The sequence below is a fragment of the Festucalex cinctus genome, chromosome 13 (genome assembly GCF_051991245.1).
Source record: "Festucalex cinctus isolate MCC-2025b chromosome 13, RoL_Fcin_1.0, whole genome shotgun sequence".
Lineage (NCBI taxonomy): Eukaryota > Metazoa > Chordata > Actinopteri > Syngnathiformes > Syngnathidae > Festucalex > Festucalex cinctus.
Window position 1 is genome coordinate 6551886 of NC_135423.1, and position 17860 is coordinate 6569745.

At 40.5% G+C, this 17860-nt stretch overlaps 1 protein-coding gene across 4 annotated transcripts in view; it reads right to left on the bottom strand.

The window, feature by feature from the left end:
• igsf9ba (immunoglobulin superfamily, member 9Ba) overlaps positions 1-17860 on the bottom strand; it is a 71359-nt gene that overhangs the window by 36200 nt on the left and 17299 nt on the right. For all 4 annotated transcript variants that reach the window (XM_077540964.1, XM_077540965.1, XM_077540963.1 and 1 more), the window contains 2 exons: positions 12205-12402; positions 5748-5894 (listed from right to left, as the gene is read on the bottom strand). In XM_077540964.1, coding sequence (XP_077397090.1) covers positions 5748-5894; positions 12205-12402 — 345 coding nt within the window. The remainder of the gene's footprint in view (positions 1-5747; positions 5895-12204; positions 12403-17860) is intronic.

Genomic DNA, 17860 nt, shown 5'->3' on the forward strand with positions numbered 1-17860 from the left:
AAAAAAAAAAATGCGTGCCACAAAACAACAACGGAAAGTTGGTTCAAATTGATCCAAGCAGTTGGGTCGGTCCATTTTTATTTTCTTTTTTAACCCAAATTGGGATATATATGGCCCAACAGTTTTAAGGTATTCTAAAAACTGCCGAGTCAAAATAATATAATGTTGGTCACAAATTAGACTGATCCGCTACTTGGGTCAATTTGACCCAACTTTCCGTGCAAACATTTTTGTACCAAAAAATATATATATATATATTATTTAAAAAATTATTATTTAAAAAACAAATTTGGGTTATTTTTTAATCAACAGAACACACAGGGAAGCTGAAATACACAGACCAACATATTTATTATGTAACCACGCCGAATGTTGTTATCTCGCTACTTTTAATTCTCGCCCCAATTTGGTTGCCTCTTGTGGGAACGAGCACGGTGTGATGACAGCAAACAAGCTGCACACGCAGCGTGGCGGCGACAGCGGGTACATCGGTCAACTTGGGACTCCATTGTCAGGTACCGCGAAACACTGGAGTTGTTCCGCTAAAAAAAAAAAAAAAAAAAAGTAAGCCGATAGTCACGACGTCGTCCTACTTGCGGCAGCCCGCCCCTCATCAATTATACACATTAAAGAGGTCTGCATCCCATTCTTGTGCTCTTTTGGAGGGATGCAGCCTTGCCCACGCAACGTGTTCTTTGAAGGACCGCTCACCCTACTTCTTAAATTTTTGTTAAAAAAAATATATACATCTTTTTTCTTTTTTTTTACCCCAGCTATACTGAACCTGGTAACGCATTTCATCTTGGTAGCTTTAACTCGTCAATATGTGTAGTTTTTACCCCTTCTTGAATCAAAATCTTGAGCCAATGTGTTGGGTCAAATTCTCAACCCAATTTGCTGAGTATAAATAACTAAGTACTGTATTGTCTCTGTCCAGAAAATGAACTAATTCCAGGCCAATCCTAATTAGGAGTGTGACGATATATCGATATCGCGATAAATTGTGATACTTTGTCTCCCGATAGATTATCGATACGCCTATGCAAATGTCGCGATATTTGTAGATAATATACAGCCATTATAAAGGCTCCATTGTTCATTACTTATTAAGCAATTACTTGGCAGGCCACTAGGGGGAGCGCCTCATAAGAGTGGTGGGCAAATGTACGGAAATCTTCAGGAGAAAGAAGACTCATGAGCTTACTTTTACTTGTGTAACATTTAACTGTCCAGCAATTTCTATAAAAAAAAATATGTATTATACCTTCAATTTTACCATTTTAAAACATATTTTATGTTTCGACTTTTTGAAGCGCACAATTTCTGAGTGATATTAATATTGATTTATTTGGATTTAATATTTGAAGTAATCATATTTGTTCACTTTTGCAATGTTACACAAAAAAATTGTGTCACACTTCCTAAAATGAAACATTTGATAATGTGACTGACATGTTGCATGACAATAGTGTTAAAGAAAGACAAATTTGTTGACAGAAAGTGGTCTCTGTTAAGAAGACATTTGTATTTGGTTTCTTCTTCACAGTGAGTACTTTAGTGTATTTTTTTTAGTGATGGTACAAAAAGAAACGATGTTCTCATTGGAAAGCATCAGTTTATATCTTGAGTAGTTTTATTGTAGATTATCTTGGATTCATTACCGGACCAATATATCAATAATCGTGGTATCGTCATATCGTGAGATAATCACCTTGTATTGCATATCATATTGTATCGTTAGGTACCCACAGGTTCCCGCCCCTACTCCTAATAAGGATATGCTCATAAGCTTGTATTTTGCCCATTAAAATGGCAGTCAATGCCTATGACACAAGGTCTGTTTTGTTTTGTTTTTCTTTTCTTACGTTGAGCGTTGTCTTGATGTCTGTGAGTGATGCGAGAAAAAGCACAGTGAAGGGAAGCACCAGGCAGACTAGACAGGAGGAAGAAGACGAGGAAGAGGAGGAGGGAGGCAGACCGGAGGGAGACTGGCCTCACTGTCCTTTTTCGGGCACAAGGCCTCGCCATCTGACACCTGCCACTGAGTGGGCACTAATGCGCCGTCCGCTTGGCAGGAAGCGAAGGCCGCCGAACAGGAACTCCAAAGGAGGCGTGTGTGCGTGTGTGTGAGTGTGTGTCCGCGCACGCATATGTAAACAGGAGAAAAAGCAAAATGCTCTGCGGACGACGACGGCACCTGCTTCCCTCACACTTCCACTCACCACTCGTCTTGTTTGATGTGCGCACTCTGAACCAACGCCAACATTGTAATATTTTCTTGAAGGCGTCTTCAGAGCAAAGAAAGCAAGCGGACTCGTCGCCCTTTGAGGCTACGCCATGACATCGCTGCTGCCCCATTGCCTTTTTGATCTCATTTCTGATTGCAGCGGTAGGACAGGAGTTAGAACTGAGAAAAGGGGAACCAAAGTGGAACCGTTTAAAATGGCTTAATCAACTAAAGGGAAAATTAAAAATCAATTAATAATGTTGTTATTTACTGTGGATGGCAGATAATAGTTAGTACAGTATGCTATTAAACATAATGTTTAAAAAAAAATTAAGAATTTTAAAGATAAAAAATAAAAAAATAAAAGAACTCTCGCAATATACGATTGCTACACTCTTTAAAACTGCAAACTAGTAACCCAAATGGAAATAAGTGCATTTGGCTAACAATATTTGATTCAGCAAGTTGGGTCGGCATAGGAAAAGGTAAAAATGATCAACCATTTTTTTCAGTGTCTATAAGTAGATGATAAGGGACAAAAAATTACACCACATCACAGTATTTACTTTTTCATTTTTGTAAAAACTTCATTAATAAACCAATTGTATTAAACAACACTAATTGTTAAATTCTTTACAATACTGTTTATATCGCGGTTTATATGATGATATGGTCCATTTCTACCACTACTGCTCACAGTTAGCTAGCTCACTATACTCAGACCTTGAAAATGCATCTTCCCCGGTTGCCACAATTTACAGAACAGCCTGGTATGGTTATGTAAATTCCCAATTTTGTGTTATTCAGGTTACGTGTGTCCCCTTCATCAACTAAGAGAAGCCTCCAAAAGCCGTTAGCTCGCAAGTTAGCTCATTGTTAGCACCTCTAGTTGGCGCGTGGATAACCCCGCATTGACTCGGTGGGATATCTTCCAGCCATCAGAGGCTGTAAGCTTGTAAGTGATATATTTCGCAGCTCCAACATGTGGGGATATCTTGGCATAAGAAAGATGTTCGACATAGTGGCATTTGATTGACAGTTCAGCAGTTTCAGCGCTTTCAACAAACCTGCTTTATTTTTCACAATTTAGAAATCTCTTTTTATAAACTGCAACATTTTTTTTTAATCATTCCAATATGCAAAGATGGTTGACAACAGTCTTCTATTTAGTGTGTCACATTTACTAGAAATATATTTTCATTTGGAAACATGGATGCAGGACCGGAGAGGCAAAGCATCCTAGGTTAGCTTAGCACTAGTTAGCTAACACGACAGACACGACATGGAAGGATGGCACGGATGGATTTAAAACTTTACCAAGATAGAAAAACACCCGGGGTTCTGCCATTGGCCAGTGACGGATCTTGGGGGTTATATTAAGCTATTTTAAACTAAAAAGGAAAACTTTTTGTTTTTTTGCAAAAGTACAATTAGTAACCTATTTGAACTGATACGGGATTCGGTTATTAAATAGTAAATGACTATGCAAACGTGGATTCGGCATACTGGTCCAGGCACTGGTATGCAGAATATCAAATTGTTCCTCTTGGCTTTTTCATGGACAATTTCAGCACATCCAAACAACCATTCAGACTCCCCTTCACACCTACGGACAATTTGGAGTCAATTGAATTAATCTAACACTAGCTCGCACAGCGACAAATTAGGATCGACCTCGGCGGGTTCCTTTTGTCTTGCAACACTGCATTGACACACGCAAGGTAGAGTGAAAAAATAAAAATAAAAAATGACGTGAATTTGTGATTCAACGAAAAAGTCTGAATGTCGATGACGTTATTAGGGATATTATTAGTTTGCTGTTGAAAGGCCTGACAGGAGTGAGGAGCTCTGCAGCAGGAAGTCGAGCATGAATTCTGATGAGGCAACGCGACAGAGGTGCAGTATGCGCGCACAACAACAAGACATTCATAAAAGCGCGCAGGTGACGCCGGGCGCAACAGTCTGACCTATTCACTCGCCACACGGGACACAGGCGAGCGGCAACAGAAATGTTGCCGTTGATGCAACGCATGGCGACGCCATCGAAAAAAAAAAAACATAATCAGCCTTCACACACATCAGCATGTTTTACTCCAGCGTGATTATGCAGGGCTGCGGGCTTTATAAATGGCCCTCTACAGTACACTATTCCACATGCAGCACCTTGTCATCATTATTCAAATAGGAGGCTCTGCAAGCCTCTGTAAAACATATGCATAATCACATTTCACACACCAGAAATACACGTGTGAATGACACAGGAGGTTAAGAGACCTGTGAAAGATTGTGTCAAAATCAACAACTTTCCGTTTATGAAGTGAGTAAAAGTGCTGCATAGTGCAGGGAAGACGGTTTTTGTTGCATCGCACACAACTGCAAAAAAAAAAAAAAAAGTTTGATAGGAAAGCGAGCTAAAATGCATTCCTCACGTAAAACGCAGCACACTGCATAGAATTTACTAATGCACTTGGGGGCTTGGCGGGGAAATGCAAAGGTGCAGATATGTTATTTTCCCACCCAGTCATCACTTTGATAGCTCGCGGACGACGTCTCACAACTGAACTGCCTTCAACAAACCACAATCAATAACGGAGGCTCGCTTTAACTGGCCTCATGAACGCGCACATCGCTGGGACCTTTACCGCATTTTTTAAAGACTGGATGCTTTTAAAAATCTGCACACAAAAAAAAAAAAAAATCAATCAAACGTGCAAAACAAAACCATAGTAGAATTTTAAAGTAGGTTTGTAGGTCAATTTATAATAGAAAATGTCGGATTGTTACGTCATGTCTTCTTCAATAGGATTATTATTATTAATGTTACATTATTCTCTACACTTGAAGCCAACCGGTCGAGGCAGACAGCTGTCCTCCAATGAGTCTTGAGTCTGCTCGATGGTTTCTCCAGCGAGGTTCATTTGGGGTTCAGCTAATCTTTTAATAAGTGAGGATTGTGGCTTTCGACCTGCTCCATGTGTAGCAGTATTTGTAAGTATAATAATTATCATCATCATCATATTTTATCATTATGATGTGTTCTATTATTATTATTATTATTATTATTATTATTATTATTATTATTATATAATTTATATAATCATTTATTCAGCATTATTATATTTTATTATTATTAATAATATTATCATAATTATATAACTTAATAATAATAATAATAATAATAATAATAATAATTTGTTGCTATCATTATTATTATTATCCTCATTATTATATAAGTAGCTGCAGTAGTAGTCGTAGTAGTAGTGCTGATCATTCTAACAGGGAAATATAGCAACATATTCACATTCAAGTCCAAAACAAGTGAAACTCTTATATTAATACATGAAAACAAGTAGATAGACACTCCTAACTTAAATGATGGCTGAGGATGTGTAATGAAAGTTGCCGATGACCTGTCCTAACTTTTCAACATTGAGTGTGAAAAAGCAGCACAATATGTAACGTGGGAGGCAAGTGAAGACATTAGTGGCGCAAGATGGCCGACCGAGGTCGGATGACTCACCGTTGACTGTGAGGTGCACCCAGCTGCCGTTGTGGAAGGTGTCGTACTGTTGCTCCAGCATCAGGACCCGACATTCGTACCAGCCTTGGTCCTCCGAGCGAACAGGCTCGATCTGCAGGGAGGCCTTCCCGTGCAGAGAGGCTCGACCTGCGGCCGCACGGGAAACGCAAAACAAGAGTTGTTAAAAAAAACAAAAATCATGCATGTTCATGGGCGAGGTCATCGGTCATTCGTGGTTCACAGGGATTACGCTTGTACTGTCAGTACGGGATCGATTCCTTGCTTTGACAGACTACAACTGACTGGCAACCATCTTAGGGTGTGGTCTCCCTTTTGGCCACAGTCAACTAGACCAGATTGCGAAAGACCAATCACGGGTGTAGTCCTTCCTTCTACCCCAAGTCAGCTGAGACACTCCAGTGCCGGTAGGTTTGTTAAAAAAGATTGACTGGCAACTAATTCTGGGCATAATCTGCTGTAGACAGACTGCGACTGACTCATGACTAGTTGGGTGTAGCGTCGACAATATCTCGAAGTGTCGTCCGATTAACTGGCAGCCAACCAGGTTGTGGTCTGCTTTTCACCCAGGTGATACTCCACTGGCTGTAGATTTGCAAATAACTAGCGACCAATCCAAGGTGCAGTCCGGTTTTAGCAGACAGTCAGCAGAGTCCACACAGGCTCGTGACACCCTCTGAAGAGTGCAAACGTGTTTATTTCCCAGCTCAAATTAATATGTGAAATTGGCCAACTGGCCGGAAAACACAGCAGCTGCTTAGCAGTAATTCCTGGAGGCCAGAATTTACGCGGATTCAAAAGTATCTGTGCGGGTGGAAAAACAGCCATCCATCTCAAAGAAAGCATACGTTTCACACACAACTTGTCCAGCCTGACACTTTTTCCCGCCCCCCCTCTCCGTCTTCACAGTTGAGGATAAATTGGAATTCAAACAGGAGCAAATCACAAGGGAAGGGAGAAGTTGAAGAAAGCGAGCTTGCCGAAATCCGCCGCCTCTCGGCTGTCTGTCTCGCAGCTTCGGGCTCGCTGCTCACGCGGGCCCGCTTTTGACAGCCCGACAGACTAAAACGTTCGCTTCTGCCTGGCCTGACAAGTGTTCTCAGATAGAGCATCTTTGCAAACTTTGATGTGCAAACGCAATATACGAGCCGCTTCCTGTTCCTCTGAGTCGAGGCTGCTGACGCGCTCTTGCGGAACTGTACGTACATGTGACGTGTCGACGGGGTCGACCGCCGGATCGCCGCCGTCGCTTGGGTGGAAAACGGACATTTTTTTGTTAGCAGAAAATCGATGGAGCCGCGGGGAGGAGGGGAGCGCAGCGACTGCAGTCTTGCAGAGAAGAGAGAGAGAAAAAAAAAAAGGCAGTTTGTCTTGAAAAAACTCAGGTCTATTTTTGGGCCGGCCATTGAAGTGCTGAGTCGGGGCGGGCGGTGTCTTCGAGAGATCAAGGGAGTCGCTGCTGCTCAAGTGAACCGCAATGCATCCTAATCATCCTTTTAGACCATTTTAAGGGCATTCACATGCAACAAAATATAGCTCCAAAAATTTACTTTGTAGCACCTCTCCCAGAATTATTTGAAAGTTCCGCCCTCAAAGTCATTTTCATTAAGGAACATGAAACTTGAGGTGAGCAGACCCACAAAAAGAGAGTCTGAAGAAAACATGCCTGAAAACACATTTGAAGCAGCCATGTTAGCGTCTTTTTGTCCATTCCCAGGTGTTCTTCCGATACAGACTTGTGCCCTATGGTTGATTGATGTTCAACATTCTGTTTCGTTTCAAGCAGATTTTTGTCAATCTCAGGGGTCCTTCTACCAAAAACTGAGCTTGCTAGCCATTTTGAACCACATGCTACACGGGTGGGCAATGCTAAATTGCAAAGCAAACTAGTAAGTAAATGTAAATATTGGCTTGGTACTAACTTGGCAACTGTTTCAAAATTCAGCCCAACAATCCATTTGATTTGAAATGGCCACTTTAGGGATATTTGGTCCCTTTCAAGGTGTTCTCTCGAGACAAACTTGTCCTGTGCCCTGCAACTATCTGGCAACCAATACTGGGTGTAATCTGTCTTTCTCCCACAGACTGCAACTGACTAACAATCTGTTCTAATAAGTAGTTCACCTTTCAACCGCATTCAACTAGAACAGAGTCCAGCGGTTGAACTGTCTCTAACTGTTCTGCGATTAGACTGGCAACCAGTCCAGGGTGTCGTCTTCCGTTCACCCACCGTCAGCTGGTACAGACTACACTGACGGTAGGGTTATCTCTTTGTTCACTAGGATTAACTGGAGCTCAGTACTGGGCGTAGTCCGCCCTTCACCTACAGACCCTTTGAAAGAAGTCTCATCCGAGATTTGAACCCAGGACCACTCTCACCCGATAGAAGTGAGAATCATAGCCCTGGACCAATGAGCCATGAAAAACTGTTAATTAGCCGTTACTTGTCGCTTTAAAAGAGGGCTCATCCGGGATCTCTCGCTCCCTGAGGGAGAATCATACCCCTAGACCAACGTGTCACCATTTCTGTAAGAAATAAAACTCATTTGAAAGAGGCCTTGTCCAGGATTTGAACCTCGGATTGCTCATACCCAAATCACTGACCATAACCCTAGACCATAGGGTCAAACTGCAGTCCTCGAGTGCCGCAGTCCTGCAGGTTTTGGAGATTTCCCACTTTCGTCACAGCTGATTCATATTTTAGCTCATCAGCAAGCTCTGCAGGAGCCTGATAATTATCCTGATCATTGAATCCGGTGCGTTGGAGTAGAGAAACTTCGAAAACATGCAGGACTCTGGCCCTTGAGGACCGGATCTTGACACATGTGCCCTAGACCAACATGCCACTGCAGACCTTCAATAGCCCCTTTACTTGTCACAGGGGCCAAAAACAGGAAAAGCCCTTAAAAAGTGGGCTCATTCAGGATTTGAGCTCAGGACGTCTCATACCCTTTACTACCAGATCCACAATCTACTATACATATCCTCTCCAGAAAGACAATCCAAGTTGTACCGCTTGTCATCCTTTTCGCCCACAGGCATGGATGCTTTTCACAAGCAATAGGAGCCAATCACCGTTGCACTGGGCTGGAGAGTAAAAGTATAACCACGTCCTGATATTTTTTCCCTTATTCTAAGCGCTGTAGAGTGCTATTCTACAGGGAGTCCTCGAGTTACGGCGGAGTTACGTTCCTACGCTGGCGATGTAACCCGAATTTCGACTAAAGTTGGATTTCACTATTAAAGTCAATATTTACATCAAAATACGTTGTAGAGTAATTTTAAAAAAACATTTGCGCGACCTGGAAGGAACCAATATTTCATGTTTCCGCTTGGACATTCATTGCTGACAGACGGCAAAGAGGAGCTAATTCAGTCTTAAACTGTTGGCGAGCAGACCTGCTCGATGGACGTCGGTTGCTTGAGGTAACGACAACACTTTACATAACTTTAGAATTACGTGATTACTGTGTGAAATGAATGAAACAGAAAGTGCTACGGCTGAGGCACGGGTGCCGTAAAGTCGAAACGACGTAGGTCGCGTACAACGTAGCTCGATGACTCCCTGTGCTTTTGTTTGCAGTCCATCAACAAACACGTCCACTCAGATGTTTATTTACGCAAATAATCTTTGGTCCTGTTTCAAAATATCATTTCACATCCACAGGCCGTGGCTTACCCCGCACACATCCCTCCAAACGCCGGGGAGGTGTTGTTGAAAGATATATGATCTTCTTACGCCGGCAGCTTGTCCCAGAGCCTGAGAATCAGACGCTAAAAATCTCACAGGCTGCGCGGCTGAATTATTGATGGAGTCTTTGCTTTGAGTCGGCACAAAAATAGATGTTTTTAAATGCTGTAATTTCCATACAGCCGCGGGACAACCACACACGGTAATGAAGGGGAGATAATGTAGTCTGCGAGGGGTTGCGCAAAGTGTATCGTTTAGCAGGAAAATATCTTTTCTTTGGGGATGATTTGCATCCAAAGTTCAACACACAACGTTGCGGAGTGGTAAGACTCCGCATTTTAAGTGAATGTTTAAGTGCCTAAATAAGTGCTGCCGTTTTGGTTAGCAACTGAGTTCAAATGTTCGAGGAACTGAGAAAATTGTTTTTAGTGGGATGTGTTTAATTTGAAACCTTAACCCTTATAATCCTGGTGTCAAAACTTAATTTGAAGCAATAACTAAACCAATTTTTTTTGAAAATCATAAACTTAGTTTAAAAGCCAAATTAGACAGCCTAACATAAAAACCCTAACCCTGGCTTGCTTTTCAATCGCCATTTTGAAACTCCAGTTTCAAACCATAACCCAAATCCTAACTTTGAACCCCCATATGAAACTAAACCGTCTTCTAACCCTGATGTCAAACCCAAACATTGGCCCCAAACTCCAATTCTGGCTTCAAACTCTTTTTTTTTTTTTTTTTTTTTTATTCTAAACATGGCTTCAAACCTCAATTTGAAATCCAAATCTTTGTTTGAAACCCTCATTTGAAACTTGAAATGTTCTTTCATGAGACGGTCGTGTTCATCATGCTGCTCTTCTTCCACAGCCAGCGTGAGGCCTTGCGGACACTGATGCATTTGAAGGGGACACTCTGCTCATTGCTGGACACCCGCTGTTGGCCAACAGGTTCAAGTCAACAGTGACACACTGGCAAAAAAATATTTTTTCAAACAAACGTCAATTGGTCAATCATGTTGAAATTCCAGGTTTGAAATACTGCCATGCCTTGCCTCCATTCGACAGCATAACTAACAGCCGAGGGTGCCGATTGCGACGCGGTAAAGAGGGAACCAACGGGAGGGGATAAATGTGACCCCATTCTGACAGCTCGCAGTCTTGTCTCACACACACACACACAACAAACACGCACGCAAACGCGCACAACATCAGAGGAAGCAATTTCCTGCTGCGTTGAAGGCAACGCGCGACGTATTGACTAAATCAGCACAGGAGGATTTATTTTTTAAGGTTATGATGCGATTCATGCGCCGTGTAATGCATCTCTAATAGGCGCAGATTTCACTTTCACTCAACCGTGTGAGTCACTAGATCAATCACATGGCAACACACTCATTCATTTGTGTCACTGCTATTTCTGATTGGAGGCATTTGATGTATGTGCGTGTGATGTTTGTGTGTGGGGTGGGGTTCTGGAATCCGATCAGAAAGGATGAGTATTTTATGGACACATGCCCAAGAATCAGACAATCAAACAAGGGTTGATTCATTCTTTAGCGTACAATCCGACGACAGGCTTTTCAACCCTAAATTAAAACCTTTACCAGGCCTGAAAGCCTTATCTCAAACCTTAACCTGGCCCATGTCATAAAGCCTTCATTTGAAGCCTGCTACTTGGCGTCAATCCGAATTTGAAACTTTAAAACAGGCCTCCTTAGAACCTTATCCCTGACTTTTAACATTAATTTGAAGCCTGAACCCAAGTTGTTTGAAACCATAACCCAGACATGAATCTTAATTTAAAACTCTAACTTTTATTTGAACCCTAACACAGGCTAGAACTCCTAAAATGAAACCATAACCAAGGCTTGAAAGTATAATTTGAAACTTAAACTCTAATTTAAATCAATTTATTTGGCTTTAATACCTTCATTCAAACTTTAGAGAAGTTCAAAAAACCTTTATTTAAAACCTTAAGCCAGGTTTGAAATATTTATTTTAAAACTGGACCCTGTTTTAAAACCCTATTAAGAAATCCAAACCCTTGTTTGATATCCTAACCAAGGCTTCAAAACAAATTTGGAACCCTAACCTTAACTTGAATCCCCAAACCTGGATTTCAAATCTAACTAAACCCCAGTTTAAAACTCTAATATTTATTTGAAACCCTAATGCAAGCTCTAAACCCTCATTTGAAACTTGTATCAAAATTCTAAGTTGAAAGTTTGGCTTCAAATGCAAATGAGAGAACCCTAACCCTTGTTTGAAACAAGAGCCCTCCAAACAACTATTTTAACTCCTAATTTGAAACCCTAACCCTGACTTGATATCATCACCTCAAGCCCCTGGCCTTTTAACCACTTAGCATGATTGATTGATCCAAATAGCATGTCTGCAGACTCGGGTCATTTCCTGGAGCCCAGGTTTCAAAGCAAACATGGTGAAGGGGCTTTTCGCTGTTATGCTGCGCGAAAAAGGGAATACGTTGCCACTAGAGGTGAAGTCAGCTTCAAATATAAATGCTTGTAAATCCAGGTTAAAAATGGTTCTTTTCCCCTTGATTAAGCTATTTTAAGCAATTTTAAAATCAGTTTCACTATACGGTCATTTCTTTCATTTGCTTTTTGTGCCTTCAACTGTTCTGCTTGTTATTGTTTTTAGATGTTGTGCTTTCAGTTGATTTCCTTGCATATGAAACGTGTTGTTTCGTGACAATGAATGGCTGCCTGCCGATAGCGTCCGTGCTCACCAGTGTACTCGGGGTCCACATGTGGAGGGTAGAAGCGGAAGTTGATGAAGAAGGGAATAGGCACTCCGAACTTGAACCACTCCACCACGTAGGGGGGCTGCTGGCCATCCAGGGGAGGGGACACGTCGCACCCCAGGATCACGCTCTCTCCGGCGCGCGCCGTCACAAACCGGGGCTCCTCTCTCACTCCGTGGGCACCTGCGGACGTCATTAGGCGCTCGGATCAACAAATTGACTCCAATGCATTCGAGCCACATTCTCTTTATTGCAACACGGACAATCAAGCGGCGCAGCGTTTTAGTGGACGCTGCCTATACTGTACAGGAACGGAAGTTGCCAAGAGCTTCCATTGATCTTCGCTGGCGGCCATCGGGCCTGACTGTGGCCTACCTGCCTCAGCAGAACGCTCACTCTGGGAATGGATTTTCTACAGTTTGCCACCGCCCCCCAGACGACACTTTCATTGAGGCGGGGCATCTGACATTTCACTCCAGACCAAGAAAATGCAAGTGGCAGCGTTCATTAGCGGGATAATGCTTAATGAGATAATTATTGGGATCCATCCAGTCCATCAATCTATTCAATTTCGACGTGAAGGTTGAAGTGTACAAAAGTATAGAGACACGTGACTGAGCCAATGACGGCTTGTTTGTACGAAGCGCATTGTGTTGAAGACACAACATGTTGGCTCTAGATTTTGATCCCATGAGATAAAAAAAAAAAAAAACTGCCTATAATGATGAATTAAAGAAAAAAAATGGGTTCCCATGTTATCAGGATAGCTGTAGCTAAAAATATTGCCAATATTTCCAAAACCACCGTGACCGGGTTTTGAACCCCTATTCTCACTGAGCCATTCAGTCGCCACCAACATTTTCTAAGAATGTTACAATAAATTTACTTCAACTTCAGTACACAATAGGGATGTAACGATACCGGCAATATTGTGATATTGCGATATTAAAACTGCCACAATAAATCGTTGTCGTCATGTCACGATATTAAAAGCAGCACGTCTGTTCAAAAAGTCAGGTTGATTTCCATTTGTACAGTTCTAGCACCCTCTGGTGGTTAGTCATTTTAGTGCAGTTTAATTTTCATAAGGCATGTTTTGGCCATTCTATGTTTAAAATCCACACTAATGGTCAGATGAAGGGAAATGTAATATGCTTGTAAACCGAGTCAATATTTATATTGTCATAATTTAGAGTTACATTAGCAAGTGAGTGCCCCGATTGCTGTTATGTACAAAAGCACAATATTGTCTTTCTTTAGGATGAGCTCTTTTTTTTTTTACAATATTGTGACCTTTTTTTGTATCGTCAACCTCCCCACAATATCGTGTTAATATTGTATCATGATGTTTGGATATCGTTACATCCACAGTACACAGCTGTTTTCAAAAGTGTGACCATCTTCAAATCTTCAGCCCAATCTGCTGGGTCAAAATAATTAACCCAATCTTGGGTAAGAGTAACTCAATCTGCTCAAAATCCAGTGAATGGGTTATGAAAACAACTCAGCATTTTTGAGTGTAAATTCAAAATCCGACCTTGGCTTCATAACCCGACTGGATAGCCGAGGAGGGACTAAAATTATACTACAATGACCTGTCATCTTGTTTTTGACAAATTGGAAACAAACCCCAGATATTTTCTCCACCTGCTTCTGTCTACAAACCAAAGCCTGGACTCCATCTCTCAACGGCCATATGGATCACTTAGTGAGTGTGTTTATCATTTTAATCGGCATGATCCTGTCATAGAGTTAATCCACTTTGCTCGTTTCAGCCAGCGCAGATTCTACTCTGAAACAGAAGCAGATTAAATCAAATTATTATATTTTTTTTTCCAGACTCATCTGCTGGAATCTGCTTTGCTATTGTGCCTCTTGACCAAAAGAGGGAAATAAGTAAAGCTGCAGTGTATTTTCATGTCCAAATATCCATCAAGTGAGTCAACAATACTTGATTTCATTGTTAAATCTGCAAATCCCCAATTGTGTTGTACGGACACTTCTCTTAGCCCAAATGAGACGGATAGGATGGTATTTAAAAAAAGTTTTAAATATGACTTAACCCATACAATCCATTTAAAAAGTTGTCTTCTTGTTTATGTGCTGCTATTTTAATCCAAAGCAAATGTGGCTTGGTTGATTAGACGGCAACAAGCTAACAACGTTAGCTTGAAGTACTCAATAATTCCTTTTTTCAATATTATTTACTCAATGAAGGATTTAATAATTCTCACATGAAGGGAAAAATTAACAAAATAAATAAATAAAGATATGTTTTGAGGCAACGAGTTGGACTTTGGACATCTCTGATTTGAATGAGGATAGCTTGCAAGTTAGCGTTATGTGTGCGTATGCCTGGGTTCTCGCCTTGGCTTTGATTATGTAATCTTTGGTTGGAATATGGTAAGGTAGCTAGCGAGTTATCTTCCTGTTTTGAAGGATAAAGAGATTACACTAAAAACAACTTTTTGTTTCTTCTCAACTTAGATGAGTTAAAACTACGCAGTGTAATTATCTCTGTCAATAAAATAACGTAGCCTAGCTTAGTAAAATCTATTAAAACCACATGCCGGTGACTTAAAGGTCGATATGTTGTACCATTAGTCAAACAACAGCACAATTCCCTCTGTTTACTGCACAATATGATAGTTTATGATGAAAATGTAAATACATAAGATTTACACATTCATTTTTTAAATATATGGAAGTATACAACAGTGCGTCCTGATGTTTTCAGGAAAAAAAAAAAAAAAAGCCTAACACAAAAAAAAAGTGGTGGTCCTTTCTTTTGAAGGCAGGCGGGGTTGGCTGTTTTGAAATGCAAAGCACCGACATTGAACAGTTTTTTTTTAACCATTGCTGTGACTGAATGGCCGATAGATATCAAAAGCTTTTTTGAATTCACGGCCCTCCCGACTGCTTCAGATTTCCTCTGCAACTTCACACTGGCCACATTGTTTGCTTTGGCTAAGTAGAGTCACTTGACGTCAAGCACACGCTCAAAAACCACCGGTGAGGGAGAGTTGGCGAGAAAAAAAACAAAAAAACAATCCATGTTTGTTTTCTGTATTCTGTGCTGACGTTCAAGAGGGTTCTGGTTCCTGCCTGGGCATTATTTTTGGATCCTGTGAAGAGTTCCAGGGCTAATAATTGTCCAATCTCATTAGAGGATCCTCAAGGGGGCGCAGTCAGCAGTGTTTAGCAATTTCATTTCCTACGGATTCACAATGACGCCCGCACGGGTTTATGAGCACTTATTGATGGGGTATATTCACGCTATCAACAACATATTCATTCCCCATGATGTAACCTAAACGAAAGCCATTCACCATTCCTTTATTCATTCATTCATTCTGCATGTTTTACTCCTTTGGCTGTGGCTTGCCGATATATTTGGACAGTACCGCCATTTCAGTGACTGTCAAAACAGATGTCAATCATTATAACAGCGACACTGACTGGCCATGTGACATCACTCAAATCTGTTAACGTAACACCTGAGAAATTAATGTTATTCATAGCTTCTTCTTCTTTTTTTTTTTTTGTCTATTTGGGCCAAGTGTTATATAAATAGAAGATCACCAACATAAAGTGTGACGTAACCATACATCAGAAAATAAAAGAAAAGGCTCGTTCACTAAATTAAATCTCTCTCTCTCTCTCTCTCTCTCTCTCTCTCTCTCTCTCTCTCTCTCTCTCTCTCTCTCTCTCTCTCTCTCTCAATAAGTTAAAGTGTTAACTAATTAACTAATCACCAAAAAATAGTGCAGTAATCATGTATTAATGCAGACTAATCACACTACAGTATTAATTTTGACCGCTGATGGTCCTTGAGCTTAACAGCGGATGCTTATGTTAAAGGTAGCACAGGTTATGTTTGATCAATAAACATAACAACATGCATTGAAAGTAAGGCATTTAATAAATATTTGCATGTCACATTCAGAATATTTGTTCATGTCAAACTACTGGGGTCATTTTTTTTTTTTTTTTTTTTTAATTATGCAAGTAATTAACTGATTACAATTGTCCTCATAGCATTAAATGTTATTAAATACATAAATAAAATAAATAAATAAATAAATAAATAAATAAACACAAAACAGGTCCTCTTCAAATTTGGTGGGCAAAAAAAATGTTGATAAAAGGCCTTTTTTAATGATGTTATTAATTGCGACGAATCAAAATTCTAAGATGTCTGAATCTGATTTAAAAAATTAAAAAGGATTTTATTTATTTTATTTGTACTAAGCAGAGGCTTAAACGATTAGTATATGGCTAAAAGCATAATTGCTAATGACTAGCTTGGAAATGGCCAAATAGGCTGACTATGAACGGTACTGTACACCAAAAGTGACATAAAAAATAAAAACCTTTATTCCATGTTGTTATGACAAACCCCACCAAGCAATGAAAGACATCTGTTCAAGTCCCATCAGCAGGCAGCTGTCCATAACAACACACAATCATTTCGGCAGGGGGGGGGGGGGCGTGCACAAACAATTAATTCCACTGCACATTTGAACTTTTTTTCAAGTGCATCATATAAACAACATAAAAAGCATCCCACTCACTACTTTACTAAATCCACTCAAAAAGCACATTCTGGCGCTACAATACTGTAAATAAAGCACCAACGAATAGGGTTGAACGTCTGCATTTGCAGTCGCAAAAATCCAACCAAATTTGATGCGAGACCTTACGAAATCCAGTGCGAGCGGCTGGATGGTTAACACTCACGGTGAACATATGCTCGCTGTCAATCCTACGTACAAAAGCAGTGCAAAGCTAAAAAAAAAAAAAAAAAAAAAAGAGGGATGTTTGCATTGAGGACATTATAGCAGCAGTCGGAGTAGGCTGACTGGACGAAATGGCTGCAGAGAGCCTCTCAAGGGCGAGCAGCCACTGGGTTGGATGGGCCACTGACAGGGAGGTAATTGAATGCCAGGCAGGCCGCATGGCTGAAGGTCACGTCAGGGGGTGTGTGGATACGGGATGTATGTATGTATGCACGAAAAGACGTAACGGCATCGCCAAAAGCCCCGTGTTTGTGTTCGTTACAATTCAACTGAACAGTGTTTAAAATAACGCAAATATTATTATATTTACAGTATGTAACCAGAAAGGTGCCCCTTCATGTTTTTTTTTTTTTTTTTTGATTGGGACATGTAAGCAGGAGAACGAGTTTTTATAAGTTAACTGTGAGCCTGCTTCTTTACAATAAAAGCTGTGCAATTGATCTAAATTCGATTACAATTTCAATTATTACACTCCAGTATAATCGTAAAAAAAAAAAAATAAAGATGAATACAAATTTTGAGTTGTTTAAATGTATACATTTGCATCTATTTTAAATGTTAAAATAACTAATTTAGTAAATTTTGTTTCATCCAAAAAGAACTTTCATCTGACCATTAGCGTAGATTTTAAACATAGAAGGGCCAAAACATGCCTTGTGAAAATTAAACTGCAGTAAAAATAAAAAATAAAATAGCCACCAGAGGGTGCTAGAACTGCACAAATGGAAATCAACCAGACTTTTTTAAAAAGATGTGCTGATTTTAATATCGTGACATGGCGACGACGATATATTGTGCCAGTTTTAATATCGCAAAATCACGATATTGCCACTATTGTTACA